The 18,371-nt window shown below is 39.9% G+C and overlaps 1 protein-coding gene across 2 annotated transcripts in view; it reads left to right on the forward strand.

The window, feature by feature from the left end:
- The window catches only part of gpr158a (G protein-coupled receptor 158a), a 140,943-nt gene that overhangs the window by 115,899 nt on the left and 6,673 nt on the right, over positions 1–18,371 (forward strand). For both annotated transcript variants that reach the window (XM_061921584.1, XM_061921585.1), the window contains 5 exons: positions 1,738–1,976; positions 10,613–10,751; positions 15,653–15,758; positions 15,833–15,979; positions 16,070–16,153. In XM_061921584.1, coding sequence (XP_061777568.1) covers positions 1,738–1,976; positions 10,613–10,751; positions 15,653–15,758; positions 15,833–15,979; positions 16,070–16,153 — 715 coding nt within the window. The remainder of the gene's footprint in view (positions 1–1,737; positions 1,977–10,612; positions 10,752–15,652; positions 15,759–15,832; positions 15,980–16,069; positions 16,154–18,371) is intronic.

Raw genomic sequence — 18,371 nt, forward strand, 5'->3', positions numbered from 1 at the left:
TAACTGAGCTACTGTGGGGAACAATTTCCCTTGTGGATCAATAAAGTTTGTCTAAGTCTACAGTGAAGCATGGTGGTGGCAGCATCATGCTGTGGGGATGGTTTTCAGCGGCAGGAACTGGGAAACTAGTCAGGATAGAGGGAAAGATGAATGCAGCAATGTACAGAGACATCCTGGATGAAAGCCAACGCTTCCCATCCAACCTGATGGAGCTCTAGAAATGCGGCAAAGAAGAATAGGCGAAACTTACTAAAGATAGGTGTGCTAAGCTTGTGGCATCATTTTCAAAAGGACTTGAGGTTGTGTATGCTGCCGAAGGTGCATCAACAAAGTATTGATAAAGGGGTTTGAATACGTTTGTACAGTACATGTGATTTGTGAGGATTTTTTAGTTTGTTTTAAATTTGCAAAAATGTCTATCTTTCTGTTTTTTTCTGTCAAGATGGTGTGCTGTCTGAATACTTTTTGTGCCCACTGTGTGTGTGTGTGTGTGTGTGTGTGTGCGTCCGTGCGTGCATATGTGTATATATATATATATATATATATATATATATATATATATATATATATATATATATATATATATATATATATATATATATATATATATAATATCTATAAATAATATATATATATGTATATGTGTGTATGTATGTACATAGATATATGTATAAATATATATATATTTATGTATGCATGTATGTGTATGCATATGTATATATGTGTATGTATGTATATGTATATATATGTATGTATGTATGTATTATATGTATGTATGCATATATATGTATATATATATATATACAGTATATATATATATATACATATATATATATATATATATATAAATAGCCACTATTTGCTCGGATTATTTTTTCGCGCACTCTTGGCATTCTCTCGATGAGCTTCAAGAGCTAGTCACCTGAAAGGGTTTTATCTTCACAAGTGTCATAGTTTTGATGCTTTCAGTGACAATCTACAAAGTACATAGGTAAATAGTCATGAAAATAAATAAAAAATATATATATATAGGACACACCTCATTTTAACGTGTTTTCTTTATTTTCATGACTATTTACCTATGTACCTTGTAGATTATCACTGAACGCATCGAAACTATGACACTTGTGAAGATAAAACCCTTTCAGGTGACTACCTCTTGAAGCTCATCGAGAGAATGCCAAGAGTGCGCGAAAAAATAATCAGAGCAAATGGTGGCTATTTTGAAGAAACTCTAATATCAAACATGTTTTCAGTTATTTCCCCTTTTTCTGTTAAGTACATAACTCCACATCCATCCATCCATCCATTTTCTACCGCTTATTCCCTTTCGGGGTCGCGGGGGGCGCTGGCGCCTATCTCAGCTACAATCGGGCGGAAGGCGGTGTACACCCTGGACAAGTCGCCACCTCATCGCAGGGCCAACACAGATAGACAGACAACATTCACACTCACATTCACACACTAGGGCCAATTTAGTGTTGCCAATCAACCTATCCCCACATATGTTCATTCATAGTTTTGATGCCTTCAGTGACAATCTACAATGTAGATAGTCATGAAAATAAAAAAGTTTAAATAAGTAACGTTATTATTGAACATCAGAAGTGAAACTTTCCCATTCCAAGTGGAACAATTCTGGCCATTTTTTTAGAATTCTTTTTTTTTAGGCATCTAACATTCATTATTGTAGTGAATTACAATAAATACAAAGTAAATATTGTCTCCCCTCTACAGGGTCTTGAAGGTGTTCCTGTCCCGTACAGCGCAGAGGATTCCCTACATGACCAGCTGGCGAGTGCTTCGTCTGCTGGCCATCATCCTGCTCATCGTCTGCTGGTTCCTTGTGGCCTGGACGTCGGCCGTCTGCCAGATTGCGGACAGGAAGTCGGCGCTCATCGACGTGGGCTACACGCCCGACGGGCTGCAGTTCAGCATGTGCCTGCTGGACCGCTGGGATTACATGATGGCAGTCGGTAAGACCTGCACTACTGCATGTGCCTCACCAATCACTCATCGCTGAACTAGTCGGGTCTGAAAGAATGGCGTCCTCAGGTGGTAGTGAAACATATTATAACTCGTCACCATCCAATTGCATGTGATCAACAAAAAAAGTAATTAAAAAAAAGTTGTTTCCCCGAAGAAGATATTAATCCAGCCCTCTGGTGCTTCACTTAGCGTGGATTTGCATGCTGTTTTACATCTGCTGACTCAAGCAGCATGAAGGAAACGCTTTTGTCTTACGGGGGGAAACAGATGGACCCCAACAGCGGCCAAATGTGCGAGCGTGCACTTTAATAAGGACGCGCGGGGGTCACCCAGGATGTTGACGAATAACACGCACGCAGTAGCCATAAATCTGTGTTTCATCCAACACCTGCACTTGTAGCATTGTTTATTTATTTGAAAAGATTTATCATTAGGCGTGGGCTAAAGCGCAACGTCAGCGACGCTGTTTTCCATTTTTTTCTCTGAAATCATTTCACTCTGTTTAATCGCCTCCTGCCCGCATGCTCATAAGTCTCCATGACAAGCTTAGGGACGTGGAGATTTATATCAGGTGCGCATTTGAAGCGCAAACGTATTTGTTATGCTCCTTTCAAAGGTTGTCTTAATCTCTTTCATCCATTTGAGTAATTTCGAAGTCACACGGCCTCGGAATTTAAGATGTTTGAAATTTTTATGTTTGTACCACTTTTGGAGTTAAGTGGAATTGAATATTTCAATTATGGATCGGTACAGAAGACTTTTTCGGCGGCGACTTAATCCTGCCGGTCCAACTGGGTACCGATTCACGTAAAATTCAACGGTAACAGTAAGTGACTTCATGCCAGTTTGACCTCTTTGGCGCTTGCCGATCACTCCAGCAGCACTGAGAGCAGACTCGGCCAAACTACTTTTAGATCAGGGGTCACCAACGCGGTGCCCGCAGGCACCAGGTAGCCCGTAAGGATTAGATGAGTAGCCCGCTGGCCTGTTGTAAAAATAGCTCAAATAGCAGCACTTACCAGTGAGCTGCCTCTATTTTTTAAATTTTATTTATTTACTAGCAAGCTAGTCTCACTTTGCTCGACATTTTTAATTCTTAGAGAGACAAGACTCAAATAGAATTGGAAAATTCGAGAAAATATTTTAAAGACTTGGTCTTCACTTGTTTAAATAAATTAATTTATGTTTTTACTTTGCTTCTTATAACTTTCAGAAAGACAATTTTAGAGAAAAAATACAACCTTAAAAATGATTTTAGGATTTTTAAACACATATACCTTTTTACCTTTTAAATTCCTTCCTCTTCTTTCCTGACAATTTAAGTCAATGTTCAAGTATTTTTTTTATTGTAAAAAATAATAAATACATTTTTATTTAATTCTTCATTTTAGCTTCTATTTTTTCGACAAAGAATATGTGTGAAGTATTTCTTCAAATGTATTATGATTAAAATAGAATAAAATTAGTCTGGCAAATCTAGAAAATCTGTAGAATCAAATTTAAATCTTATTTCAAATTCTTTTGAATTTCTTTTTTAAAAAAATTCAGAAAAATCTGGAAGAAATAATGATTTGTCTTTGTTAGAAATATAGCTTGGTCCAATATGTTACATATTATAACAAAGTGCAGATTGGATTTTAACCTATTTAAAACATGTCATCAAAATTCTAAAATTAATCTTAATCAGGAAAAAATATTAATGATGTTTCATAAATTCTTTTTTTTATTGTTTTCAAAAAGATTCGAATTAGCTAGATTTTCTATTCATTTTTTTCAGTTGAATTTTGAATTTTAAAGAGTCGAAATTGAAGATAAACTATGTTTCAAAATGTTATTTTCATTTTTTTCGTGTTTTCTCCTCTTTTAAACCGTTCAATTAAGTGATTTTTTTCATCATTTATTCTCTACAAAAAACCTTCCGTAAAAGGAAATAAAATATACGACGGAATGACAGACAGAAATACCCAATTTTTTTGTATATATAGATTTATTTATTAAAGGTAAATTGAGCAAATTGGCTATTTCAGGCAATTTATTTAAGTGTGTATCAAACTGGTAGCCCTTCGCATTAATCAGTACCCAAGAAGTAGCTCTTGGTTTCAAAAAGGTTGGTGACCCCTGCTCTAGATAATGTTGCAATTTTCAATGCCTCCAAAGAAACTGATTCAAAAAACACTCCAATGTAAGTTAAAGTATCAGCAGAATGGAAAAACAACTTGCCTCTATATTGAAACTATTATCATATATATCTGATTTATGACACCCAAAAACTTACAAAGTTTGTGAGTAAATACTATTGGGTAAAATATTGAGGGTTAAATCACCAAAAATGATTCCCGGGTGCGGCCACCGCTGCTGCTCACTGCTCCCCTCACATCCCAGGGAGTGATCAAGGGTGATGGGTCAAATGCAAAGAATAATTTTGGCCACACCTAGTATGTGTGTGACAATCATTGGTATTTTAACTTTTTTAGAATTATGCTCATCATATAATGATAATTGTTACCAAAGTAATAATTACTATAATTTATGATATGATCAAAATAGTTTCAGCGATCATATCTAATGTAGATATGACCAAGATAGTATCAATCTCAAAGATTTTTGAGAGCTAATGAATGTTGTCAGTCTATCTGTGTTGGTCCTGCGATGAGGTGGCGGCTTGTCCAGGGTGCACCCCGCCTTCCGCCCGAATGCAGATGAGATAGGCTTCAGCACCACCCCCCCCCCCTCCTCCCCCCGCGACCCCGAACGGAACAAGCGGTAGAAAATGGATGGATGATGTAATCCATATTTTTGAGGCCGAACACAAGGAAGATGAGTAATAAGTTTTACAAGCCAAGTGCTAAACGGATATACTAAAGCATCAGCAGCATTGCTAGGTGCTAAACATACAAACTAACAAACCATAATGAAACAAACACTTGCTATTCAATTTCCACTCTCGCTGGGATGCCGACCGACGGGACGCTCACACAATTCCGTTTCGATGAAGACTCAATCCTCAAAAAAGGTTAAAAAAAAGTTGCCGCAACTCATTAAACTTTTGGGGTCTATTTTGCCACCTTTGGGATGTGAAAGTCAACTCGCATGTCGGTCCATGGCAGCATTTGTCTACTACCAGCTGAGAAATGGCTGAATTCTAATCTCCAATTTACTTTTAGCAAGTTTGAAATGAAGCAGAAGCAGCCGTTGGCTCGGTGTGTCAACAATAGCAGCGTAAGCTAACATTAGCTCACTGCTATCAAAGCATCGCTATAATTAGTCCGTCTGCGTTGGCGTGTATAACAACAATATTACTCATATTTGGTTAATTTTCAGGTCACGACATGTAAATGGAGGATTGTTGGCAGTTTCCGGATGTTTTTAGAGGTTCTTATGGGCGCAATAGGGGACTGTTGATTAAATATTAGATATTGAATGGATAAAAAAGCCAAGCATCTATGTTCTTTTTTTACATAAGGATTGTAAATAATAAACATCACATGTCTTTTCAATGTTTGCGTATTTCCAGTACGACTGATCTGACGATACAGTGAGAGTGCAGATGCCTTCCCATCCTGACGTCATTTGACCTCAAATCTACGAAAATTGTCAAAGATATTTGGAGGGGAATATTCAAAATGGCCATCTGAAAATGCGGCATCTTGTGATGTTTAGACGGTATTTTCGCATACTTTTCGGAGTGTAAATACAATTGGATATGGTTTAATAGATACCATGAAACACAATTAAGCATATAAACTCAAATTGTTTTTCACTCCACTGGTACTTTAAGCAAGGCTAAAATACTTTGGGTTTGCTATTGACATGCTACTGATTAGCATTAGCAATTTTACATGGCAGTTTTAACACTTCCAAATCTGTAAATGGAAACTACAAATAAGATGCATGTTACAATCAAACATCTGGTGCCTAAAAAGTACAATACTTACAGTAACACTTTTTGGGGCAGAACGAAAAACACAGCATAAACTACATACTACTTCCATCTAACATCTTCAACTTGCAACTGTATTTGCATTTTAATGGTATACTTGCAAAAGAGATAATAAATAAAAACATATATAACAACTGGACTGCAGTTAGTATAATCAGTTAGCATAAAAATGTTATTATCAAAAATCTAATAATATTTTTGACACACTTGTACCCAAAATTGGTATCCTTGAGTACCGTATTGCCAAGTACTGGGAATCGGTATTGTATCGGATCGAAATGTGAACTGTACCCATCCCTACTTGCACTACAACCATAGATGGAGTGTGTTTGTACTACAAAAGATGCACATTTTACTGTCACTTATGATGTTACAACATGGTTAATAGTAGTATATGTGCAGCAAAAAAAAACATCTACAATTTAATGCTACATGTTTTTTTAGCTGGAAGTGGAATTCTTGCAGGCTGAAATGTAAAAATGTCTACTGACACAGATGACAGTGCATTATATCAATCTTCTTTTTCCTAGTTAGTAAGTAAACATTGAAGTTGTGTTGCCTCGTCTGACGTCACTTCTTTTTTGATTGGTAAAATGGAGTCAAAATTCACGAATGTTTGTGTCGGATTGGTGAAGCGGAGTCATGTGACCGAGACTGCTGGAAGAAGTAGTCTCTCTAACAGTGCTACCCCCTGGCTAAATTGGTGCTCTAAGCAGAATTGTATATGAAGGCCCCTCATTACGTTGGCGACTTGTCCAGGGGTGTACCCCGCCTTCCGCCCAATTGTAGCTGAGATGGGCACCAGTGCCCCCCGCGACCCCAGAGGGAATAAGCGGTGGGGAAATGGATGGACGGATGGGCCCCTCATTACAATTTTTTTTCACACTTTTTTAATGATTAAATTAAACCTTTTTATTCAAACTTGCATGGTTTGTACCAATTCATGGAAAATAATGTGTTAAAAAAAATTTTTTGTGCAAAATAACAATTTCGACATAATAAAAATATAAATGTATAAACCCAACTCCCGCTGCCTTTCAAGGCGAGCACTAACACTGTGCAACCCTGGAGCTGGTAGGACTCTGTGAGGAAGTCAATGCCCTGACTTTCTATTTTATGCGTTCAATGCGTTTGCAGTAAAATTTTATACAAAGCGCCCTGTCAGTGTAATTGACATTTTATATCTTCTTCACGCAAATTAAGGCCCAGCATGGACTGCAGGTCCCCACACACAGCGAGTGATCTGCCTATAAAGAGGGGCGGACTTAGTCTTTAACGAGCCAAAATAATGTGACTTTGCAAACAGTAATCAATAAATCCATTGTCCTCAAACTTTTTTCACCAAGTACCACTTCAAGAAACACTTGGGGGGCGGCATAGCTCGGTTGGTAGAGCGGCCGTGCCAGCAACTTGAGGGTTGCAGGTTCGATTCCCGCTTCCGCCATCCTAGTCACTGCCGTTGTGTCCTTAGGCAAGACACTTTACCCACCTGCTCCCAGTGCCACCCACACTGGTTTAAATGGAACTTAGATATTGGGTTTCACTATGTAAAAGCGCTTTGAGTTACTAGAGAAAAGCGCTATATAAATATAATTAACTTCACTTGGCTCTGCAAGTATATAGTAGTGCGGTAGGCCTAAGTAAGGCATAGTATATTTAATATTTTTGTCCACTGTACATTACACACAGTTTGAACAGTAACACTGTGTTTGAATCTAAGAAAATAAAACACTGTACTGTAATCAAGCGATTCATTGCCATACCATTAGATGAAGCCCACGTACCACTAGTGGTACCCCGGTTAAGGAGACTGACTGGTGCGCCTGCTGGCAAATTTCACTTTAGATAAAACTATTACCAAGTTTTGTGCAAATTAATGACATGCATTCAAGAAAAAACATTTAAAAACGTTCCTGGATGACATTCTGACAATAAAAAGGCATTTATGTACAAATATTGGGGTCTTTTTTAAGCCAATTTTTAATATACTCATGAGTAATCACCTATGAATAGTCACGATTAATCCAAATTCCAAAATGTGATTAATCTTTGAAAATATATATCGTATTTTTTGGAGTATAAGTCACTCCGGAATATAAGTCGCACCTGCCGAAAGTGCATAATAAAGAAGGAAAAAAGCATATATAAGTCGCACTGGAGTATAAGTCGCATTTTCTGGGGAAATGTGTTTGATAAAACCCAACACCAAGAATAGACATTTGAAAGGCCATTTAAAATAAAGAATAGTGAACTACAGGCTGAATAAGTGTATGTTATATGACGCATAAATAACCAACTGAGAAGGTGCCTGGTATGTTTACGTAACATATTATGTTAAGAGTCATTCAAACAACTATGACATATAGAACATGCTATACGTTTACCAAACAATCTGTCACTCCTAATTGCTAAATCCGAGGAAATCTTATACGTCTAGTCTCTGATCATAACACGTGTGGAGGAGTATGCAGAGTCTGTGTCCGCACACATTCAGAAGTGCATGGTGGATGTTAGTGTGATCAAGAACATCCCCAAACGGGTCAACGACAAACCCTGGATGAACAGTGAGGTACGTGCAATGCTGAAGGCTCGGAACAAGGCGTTTAAGTCTGGCGACATGGTAGCATTTAAAACAGCCAGAGCTAACCTGAACCGTGCCACGTTCCACAACACCACCGTCAGAAGAAAACACGGCCTTACTACTTGGGCCTGACAGCCTATATTCATCCCTTACCCCTTTGGCAAGTCCTCTTACTCCCTGTAATAAACCGGGTCCAAAGTTTTTGACAATATCACCGGCCCCACTCCGAATGGGTCCTCAGCTCCAGCCTGCGAAACGGAGTTCGGTTAGCCACTCGGACAGGGGGATTCAAGTCCATGCTTCAGGTTCAGCAGACGAACACAGGTTCAACCTTGGAGAATTGCATAATGATCCTTCATGGCCCGGCTCCCGGGAATGAGCCGGCGCCGACACTCCTAAATTCTGTTCCCTTAAGGTCAGGCTCTCAGGGGTAGCCGGCCCCGGAGCGAGAAAGTAAACCCACCACAGTTCACTGTTGCTGGAGACCCTCCAGGTTATGCCACTACCATTTTGTAGTGTGAATTGCTTAAAAATAATAAAGATTCTTTTCACAGAGGTTGAGGACATGGTCAAGCCCTCCCTCTGTGTGGCTTACCCTATTTTATAAGCCAGGCGGCAGTTCAGACTTATAGCTAGGGTTTCACCTGTCCATCACCCCCAACAGGCGTAACCTGAGTCCACTTGTCAGTAGCCAGGCTCACACTCGTCAGGGTCCCGTAACAGGAATCCCCTAGGTTGCTGTGTGCGCGTCGCAGGAGACTTCCCCGGTCCACCTCCCACCGTATGCGTAACGCGGGTCTGCTGATTGCAGTCGCGCCCGCTCATACTAAGGGCTCGTAACCAGGCCCTCCCTCTGCAGTGGGCACATGCTGGTTTTGCCTACCCGTCACCCTCTCACGCGTAACACGGGTCTGCCTGTTGGCAGTCGTGCCCGCACACGTTCGGGTCCGTCATAGGCATCACCATGTTCGCTGTGAGCACTTCAGCAAGCGGGGCTTACCTGCCCGACATCCATCGTATGCGTAACGCAGATCCACTAGGATGGTTGCGCCTGCGCCTACTAAGGACTCGTAGCAGGGGTCACTCCACATGCAGTGGGCTCACGCCGGGATTACCTGTCCACCTCCCAACACGCGCACACGTGGGCCCATTACTGTGCCCAACATGCCCCCACCAGGGCTCGTAACAGGGTTTCCCAGGTTCCTTTTACCATGCTCACAGTCAGAAAGTACAGGAAGTGCAGGACTTCTTCGAGAACCCCACGAACACTAGACGAATGTGGCAGGGCATAGAGGTCGTCACGGACTATAAAGTTGCCCCCCGTCCCTGTGACAACAGTATCAGCTTCCTAAATGACCTAAACAACTACTTTGCAAGGTTTGAGGCACTTAACACCACTCCGGCGAGAAAATCCATCCCGTGCCCTGATGAGCAGCCGCTCAACCTGGACACAGCCGATGTCCTGAAAACCAGCTACAACCAACACTATGTCATCCCTATAAGCCTGAATCACAGGTTTCCCTGCTCTTTTAAAAAATGCATCAGCCTGGACCGCTACCTTTCCATCGTCCACGCCACCCAGATGTACTCCCACAGGAAACCCCACTTCATCCAGGCCAGCTGCTCGGCCGTATGGCTTCTTTCTATTTAAAAAATCCCCCGAAGAGCAGGGAAATATATATATATATATATATATATATATATATATATATATATATATATATATATATATATATATATATATACTGTATATATATATATATATGTATATATATATATATATATATATATATATATATACAGTATATATATATTCCGAGCGCGATGTCACGTTATCTATGGGAAAAATCTATTTTTAGACAATATAATTTGCCTGAGTGGCTAGGAGACACCGAGAGAAAATGGATTAGAAAGGACAGATTTGAAAAAAGAATAATTACAAAAATAAAATCAAATAAATGTTTTTTTTGTTTTTTTTTTGTTTTTTTTTTTAATTTGGGACTTCCTGCGGGCCGGATTTTGGACGCTGGTGGAACGCATCCTGCCCGCGGGCCGTAGTTTGCGGACCCCTGATTTACATGTTTGTTTTTATGGTCCCACAGCTGAGTTCCTCTTCCTGCTTTGGGCGGTGTACCTGTGCTACGCCGTGAGGACGGTGCCTTCTGCCTTCCACGAGCCTCGCTACATGGCCATCGCTGTCCACAATGAGCTCGTCCTGTCCGCAATCTTCCATGTCCTCAGGTAACAAGACAAAAAAACTACCATTGTTTTCCCCCGTCTCAAACCGCCTTGGTGGAATGCACTTTGTTGTGAGGCTCTGCTCCAAAAAAAAAAAGAGACTTGTTCTAAATGGGAACAGTTGGTTTTGAATAGCCGCCACCGGGGACTAGTTCCCACACCTTGTTAGGATGCATCCGGCCTTGTTTTGCGTTCCTCCTGTGGGATCCCGGCATGGGCCGCTTGTTTGCCGCCGCCGAGTTCAGGTGCGAAAGCAGCGACTCCGGGGTATGAAATGAAAAAGGGCGAGTGGAGGCGTGAGTGATGGCAACTATTTGTGGGGGAGGGATGCTGCAGGCGACAATATTTTTTTTATTTTTTTTAAGCGCTGTGACAATTCTCCTGCTAGTGGACCTTCCTTCACACCTCCAAGCTGCTCATTAGGCGCCAACAACACCACGAGCCTGCTCGCTGGCACTTGTGCGGTGGTCAAATTAGCATCAAACAGGCACAGGTGAGGTCCATCCATGCTGAAATGACCATCGGCTCATTTTTAAATCAAACACGCCTCGCCGCTGTTGTCCCCGCCGCTAATTATCTCATTCCCGTCTACTGCCAAAGCCTCTGATGTATGACTGGACCGTAGCGGTGACCACGTCAAGGTCACGGCGGTTAGAAAGCGAGGAAATGTGACATCTTTACTGGGGCGGGAGGAAAGCTCGGCCAAGTGGAACGCCGTATAAATCTTATGTCACACAGTTAATGTCACTTAGAGTCAATAGTTCATAGTAAAGATGTGTCTAATAATCTTAGAATTTACATCACCCCATAGCGAACATAAATAATCCAGATGCACAATAGTAATGTAAGTCAACTGCTGCAAAAACATCGAAATTCCTTTATGGGGTACGTGTACCCCTGGGGGTACTTGAAGGTATTCCAAGGGGTACGTGAGATTTTTTTTTTAAATATTCTACAAATAGCAACAATTCAAAAATCCTTTATAAATATATTTATTGAATAATACTTCAAGAACATATGAATGTAATAAACTATGAAAAGAAATGCAACAATGCAATATTCAGTGTTGACAGCTAGGTTTTTTTGTGGACATGTTCCATAAATATTGATGTTAAAGATTTATTTTTTTGTGAGGCAATGTTTAGAATTAAAGGCCTACTGAAATGAGATTTTCTTATTTAAACGGGGATAGCAGGTCCATTCTATGTGTCATACTTGATCATTTCGCGATATTGCCATATTTTTGCTGAAAGGATTTAGTAGAGAACATCCACGATAAAGTTCGCAACTTTTGGTCGCTAACAGAAAACCCCTGCCTTTACCGGAAGTCGCAGACGATGACGTCCCATGTTGATGGCTCCTCACATATTCACATTGTTTTTAATGGGACCCTCCAACAAAAAGAGCTATTCGGACCGAGAAAGCGACAATCTATCCCCAGGATAAAAGATTTGAGTTTCAGGATATTGATAGCTACGGACTAGGAAAAAAAAACGGGAAAAAGACGCGATTGCATTGGGACGGATTCAGATGTTTTTAGACACATTTACTAGGATAATTCTGGGAAATCCCTTATCTTTCTATTTTGTTGCTAGTGTTTTACTGAGTTTAACAGTACCTCATAGTCAGAGGTGTGTGTCCACGGGTGTCTTGACGCAGTGTCTCAGGGAAGTCGACTGCAGCTTTATGGGCAGCGCAAGCTCAGCTGATATCCGGTAAGAAGTGACTTTTTACCACAATTTTCTCACCGAAACCTGCTGGTTGACATTCGGTTGGGATCCATGTTCGCTGTGATCCATAGTAAAGTTTCACCTCCGGGAATTTTAAACAAGGAATCACCGTGTGTTTGTGTGGCTAAAGGCTAAAGCTTCCCAACTCCATCTTTCTACATTGACTTCGCCAATATTAATTGAACAAATTGCAAAAGATTCAGCAACACGGATCTCCAAAATACGGTCAAATTATTCGGTTAAAGCAGACGACTTTTAGCTGTGTGTGTGTGCAGCGCTCATATTTCCTAACAGCCCGTGACGTCACGCGTACACGTCATCAGTACGCGACGTTTTCAAGAAGAAACTCCCGGGAAATTTAAAATTGCAATTTAGTAAACCAAAAAGGCTGTATTGGCATGTGTTGCAATGTTAATATTTCATCATTGATATATAAACTATCAGACTGCGTGGTCGGTAGTAGTGGGTTTCAGTAGGCCTTTAAGTTCATGAATCCAGATGGATCTCTATTACAATCCCCAAAGAGGCTACTTTAAGTTGATGATTACTTCTATGTGTAGAAATCTTTATTTATAATTGAATCCCTTCTTTATTTTTCAACAAGTTTTTAGTTATTTGTATATCTTTTTTTCCAAATAGTTCAAGAAAAACCACTACAAATGAGCAATTTATACAATTTAATAAATCCAAAACGGATGACATTGTGCTGTATTTTACTCAAACAAAAATGCTTTGCTCTGATTAGGGGGTACTTGAATTTAAAAAATGTTCACAGGGGGAACATCACTGAAAAAAGGTTGAGAACCACTGCTTTATATGACAGCTGTGTTCTGCTGTTTTTAAGAACTTTCACTGTAAGAACTACTACAAAAACACTGGTCAAGTATCTTCTACAAAACCCAGAACCAGTGAAGTTGGCACGTTGTGTAAATTGTAAATAAAAACAGAATACAATGATTTGCAAATACTTTTCAACTTATATTCAATTGAATAGACTGCAAAGACAAGATATTTAATGTTCAAAATGAGAAACTTGTTGTTTTTAACTCACAATTTAAGGGCAGCAACACATTGCAAAAAAGTTGGCACAGGGGCATTTTTACCACTGTGTTTCATGGTCTTTCCTTTTAACAACACTCCGGGAACTGAGGAGACCAATTTTTGACACTTTTCAGGGCGCAGCGGATTATAAAGCACACTGCCAATGAATGGCCTATTTTCGATCTTTTTTCATATATAAGGCGCACCGGTTTATAGGGCGCATTAAAGGGGTTATGTTATTTGTATTTTTTTTCGAAATGGAAAACACTTCCTTGTGTTCGACATAACATGTAATGGTGGTTCTTTGGTCAAAATGTTGCATAGATTATGTTTTACAGACCATCTTCAAGCCGTTTTCCCGACCGTCACTTCCAGGTGCGCCGTTTTGTGGGCGGTCTTATTTACGTGGCTCATCTTCGGCAGCGTCTTCTCGTCTGACTGACATGACAGAATTATACCGACAGTGTTTCTAATTAATTTCACTCAGGTGAAATCAACATTAGTTACGTCAGTACAATTTAATGTTAATGTTATGTTGACAGCATATTTCAGATTAGATGATGTTAATGTTTAATGACTCTCACATTATTAACCGTATCAAATCGGCGCCCATTGCACCGGTCACCCACATTTGTGGTCCCTTATAGCAGTGGTTCTCAACCTGTTTTCAGTGATGTACCCCCTGTGAACATTTTTTTAATTCAAGTACCCCCTAATCAGAGCAAATAATTTTTGGGTTGAAAAAAAGAGATAAAGAAGTAAAATACAGCACTATGTCATCAGTTTCTGATTTGTTAAATTGTATAACAGTGCAAAAATATTGCTCATTTGTAGTGGTCTTTCTTGAACTATTTGGAAAAAAAGATATAAAAATAACTAAAAACTTGTTGAAAAATAAAGAAATTATTCAATTATAAATAAAGATTTCTATACATAGAAGTAATCATCAACTTAAAGTGCCCTTTTTGGGGATTGTAATAGAGATCCATCTGGATTCATGAACTTAATTCTAAACATTCCTTTACAAAAAAAGAAATCTTTAACATCAATATTTATCAAACATGTCCACAAAAAATCTAGTGGTCAACACTGAATATTGCATTGTTGCATTTCTTTTCTTATTTTGTTGAGGTATTATTCAATAAATATATTTATATAGGATTTTTGAATTGTTGCTATTTTTAGAATGTTTTAAAAAATCTCACGTACCCCTTGGCATACCTTCAAGTACCCCCATTTGAAAACCACTGCCTTATAGGGTTTCACGTTGTTCCCATAGGGTTGAGTTTTTCCTTGCCCTGATGTGGGATCTGATCCGAGAAAGTGGTTGTGGCTTGTGCAGCCCTTTGAGACCTTTGTGTTTAAGGTCTACCGTATTTCCTTGAATTGCCGCAGAGCATATAGTATGCGCCTGCCTTGAATTACTGCCGGGTCAAACTCGCTTCCCAAAATAATTAGCGCATGCTTACTATTACCGCGAGTGACACTTCCCCTGTCATCATTTTCAAAATGGAGGAGGCTGATTTCAATACCGGTAATTTGAAATCGCATAAAGGGAAGAAGATTTAGAGCTATTCAGTAGGATTTAAGGTCCAAGCTTACATCACACTCAAATTTTTACTGCATGTCTTTGGTAAGCGCCGGAGTGAGAAGAGGTTTTAAAATAATTAGCGCATGCTTACTTTTACCGCATGCCTTTGGTAAGTATTAATTAGCGCCCCGGCGGCAATTCAAGGAAATACGGTATATAAGTAAACTTTGGTCGATTGATTGATTGATTGATTGATTGATAATGTAAAAGTGGACTTCATTCTTTTACGTTGTTGTCGTTGTAGCAGGTTTAGCTGTGCATGACCAAAGAGCGTATATTGCGAGAGGATGATCTACCACATGCTGATGTGCAGCGCACACGATGTCCCACACAAAGTACATTTGCAGTCAGTCAAATCATTTTCTTCTTGTCAAAAATACCAAATACATGACCTCGGTGTCCTCAATGGTGGTTACGGCCATGGTTATGATGCAGTGCAATAACTATGCCCACAATATTAAACATTCTTTACTTCCTCTCCTTGTTTTTTTACTTCCTGTTGCTTTTTTCCTCTTGTTTATTTCTTCTCCCGGTCTGTGCAGGTTCACGCTGGCCCCTGAGCTCCACCCTGATTGGATGCTGCTGCTGTTCTTCACCCACACCCACCTGACTGTAACGGTCACGCTGGGCCTTCTTCTCATTCCCAAGGTACAGTGACACAAGACGTTATTTAACACTTTTTTTTTTTTTTACGTTAATATTCAGACTTTGTGTCCAACTAGTTCCTGTTTGCCGGCACCCACATGCGAGACGATATAACCTCGGAGGCCTACGAGGATGAGCTGGACATGGGTCGTTCGGGGTCCTACCTCAACAGCAGTATCACCTCGGCCTGGAGCGAACACAGTCTGGACCCCGAGGATATTCGGGTGAGCGGCGGCGTTTTTTTAGTGGTCTTGACTGTTTAACCTCGCCTTCCTCCTGTAGCAGTACTGAGCCCTGGGAGTTTTTTATTGCAGACGCCAGACGAAACGGGCCCTCTCAGTTCTATTAATGGCTGTGGCGTAAGATCATGCGACAGTCTTTGGGAAAAACGTACCAACGTGAGCTGAGGTTTCTGTTTGTCTGTTAGAGCTGAAGAAGTCTCTCTACCAAATTCATTGTTTTTTGGGGGGGTGTGATGGTAATAGTGAGCGGCCTCACAGACAAAAGACTCTCAACAATCATTCAGGAAATACAGTATCTCACTAAAGTAAGGACATTCCTCTCGCTTCCTCTCAAGGGACAACACTACAGGATTCGATACACTTTGGAGTAGTCAGTGTGCTGCCTGTATAACAATTAGGGCTGTGAATCTTTGGGTGTCCCACGATTCAATTCAATATCGATTGTTGGGGTCACGATTCGATAATATATCGATTTTTTTTCGATTCGATTCTATTCTCGATTCAAAAACGATATTTTTCCGATTCAAAACTATTCTGTATTCATTCAATACATAGGATTTCAGCAGGATCCACCCCAGTCTGCTGACATGCTAGCAGAGTAGTAGATTTAAAAAAAAAAAAGCTTTTATAATTGTAAAGGACAATGTTTTATCAACTGATTGCAATAATGTAAATTTGTTTTAAATCTTAAACGGACAAGAAATATGACTTATTTTATCTTTGTGAAAACATTGGACACAGTGTGTTGTCAAGCTTATGAGATGCGATGCAAGTGTAAGCCACTGTGACACTATTGTTCTTTTTTCTTATTTTTATAAATGTCTAATGATAATGTCAGTGAGGGATTTTTAATCACTGCTATGCTGAAATTATAATTAATATTGATACTGTTGTTGATAATATTAATTTTTGTTTCATTACTTTTGGTTTGTTCTGTGTCGTGTTTGTGTCTCCTCTCAATTGCTCTGTTTATTGCAGTTCTGAGTGTTGCTGGGTCAGGTTTGGTTTTGGAATTGGATTGCATTGTTATGGTATTGCTGTGTAGTGGTTTGTTGTTATGGTATTGCTGTGTAGTGGTTTGTTGGATTGATTTAAAAAAAAAAAAAGACTTTTAAAAATGAGAATCGATTTTGAATCGCACAACGTAAATGATTCGATTCGTATTCGAATCGATTTTTTCCCACACCCCTAATAGCAATGTAGATTGACTATTCACTCGAAACTACATTTTCTGCTCCACAATGTTACTCAATGCATGTTGGAACTCATCTTCCCTGTCAATGAACCGTGGTTCCCCAGCACTCATGCTCACTCTAACACAGCCATGCTTCATTTTTGTGTCGGCAAAGTCCAATTACTTTAGAAAAAGACCACAACAGTTTTGTCGGTAATCAGGGGTGGGTACTGAATTCGGTACTTTTATATGTTTCGGCCGAATTCCATTAATACTATCGGGTGCCAACTCACATAAATAGTAAATGGGTTGTACTTATATAGCACTTTTCTACCCCTTTTGAAGGATCCCAAAGCGCTTTGACAGTATTTCCACATTCGCCCATTCACACACACATTCACACACTGATGGCGGGAGCTGCCATGCAAGGCGCTCACCAGGACCCATCAGGAGCAAGGGTGAAGTGTCTTGCCCAAGGACAAAACGGACGTGACTAGGATGGTAGAAGGTGGGTATTGAACCAAAAACCCTCAGATTGCTGGCACAGCCACGCTACCTACTTTGCCACGCCGTCCCGTATACACAAGGTTAAACGATACGGTATTTCTATACCTATGTCACTTGTGTCTGCAGACTTGGCACTGGCTCAAGCACTTGGCAGGCAAACAAGTGTATTTATAGCAGGCTGCCTTTAGGTAATGCTTTTTTCCAAACTACCAAGCAAGCATGCGTACAGTACATGCCATACATGCTACATACATACATGCTAATGATTAGCATAAGCGATTTCACATGGCAATTTCAACCCCTCCAAATTTGGTTGTCAAAACTATGACCAAGATAAATGTTGCAGTCCAACAGTTAGTGTGTAATAAGTGCAACACTTGCAGTATAAACACTTTGTAGGACTCAACAAAACACAAGGCTGGCACAGACAACTTCCTGACTACGACAACACACATAGGACAAAACTGAAATGAATGCATACTTTCAAATGAGACTCGGGAAGTGTAAGAAAACAACATCCAATTACAATTATCAGCTAATTGTTAAATTAAATTAATATTTATTACCACATAAACACACACAAATGTGCCGAAAATTGTTACCATTGATACTAGTATCGATATATTGGTACCATCCTGTGGAGGTCTTGCATCTCCAGGTTCTTCGGACCACCCAGTACAGACATGACAGTCT

The sequence above is a fragment of the Nerophis ophidion genome, linkage group LG15, assembly GCF_033978795.1.
Source record: "Nerophis ophidion isolate RoL-2023_Sa linkage group LG15, RoL_Noph_v1.0, whole genome shotgun sequence".
Lineage (NCBI taxonomy): Eukaryota > Metazoa > Chordata > Actinopteri > Syngnathiformes > Syngnathidae > Nerophis > Nerophis ophidion.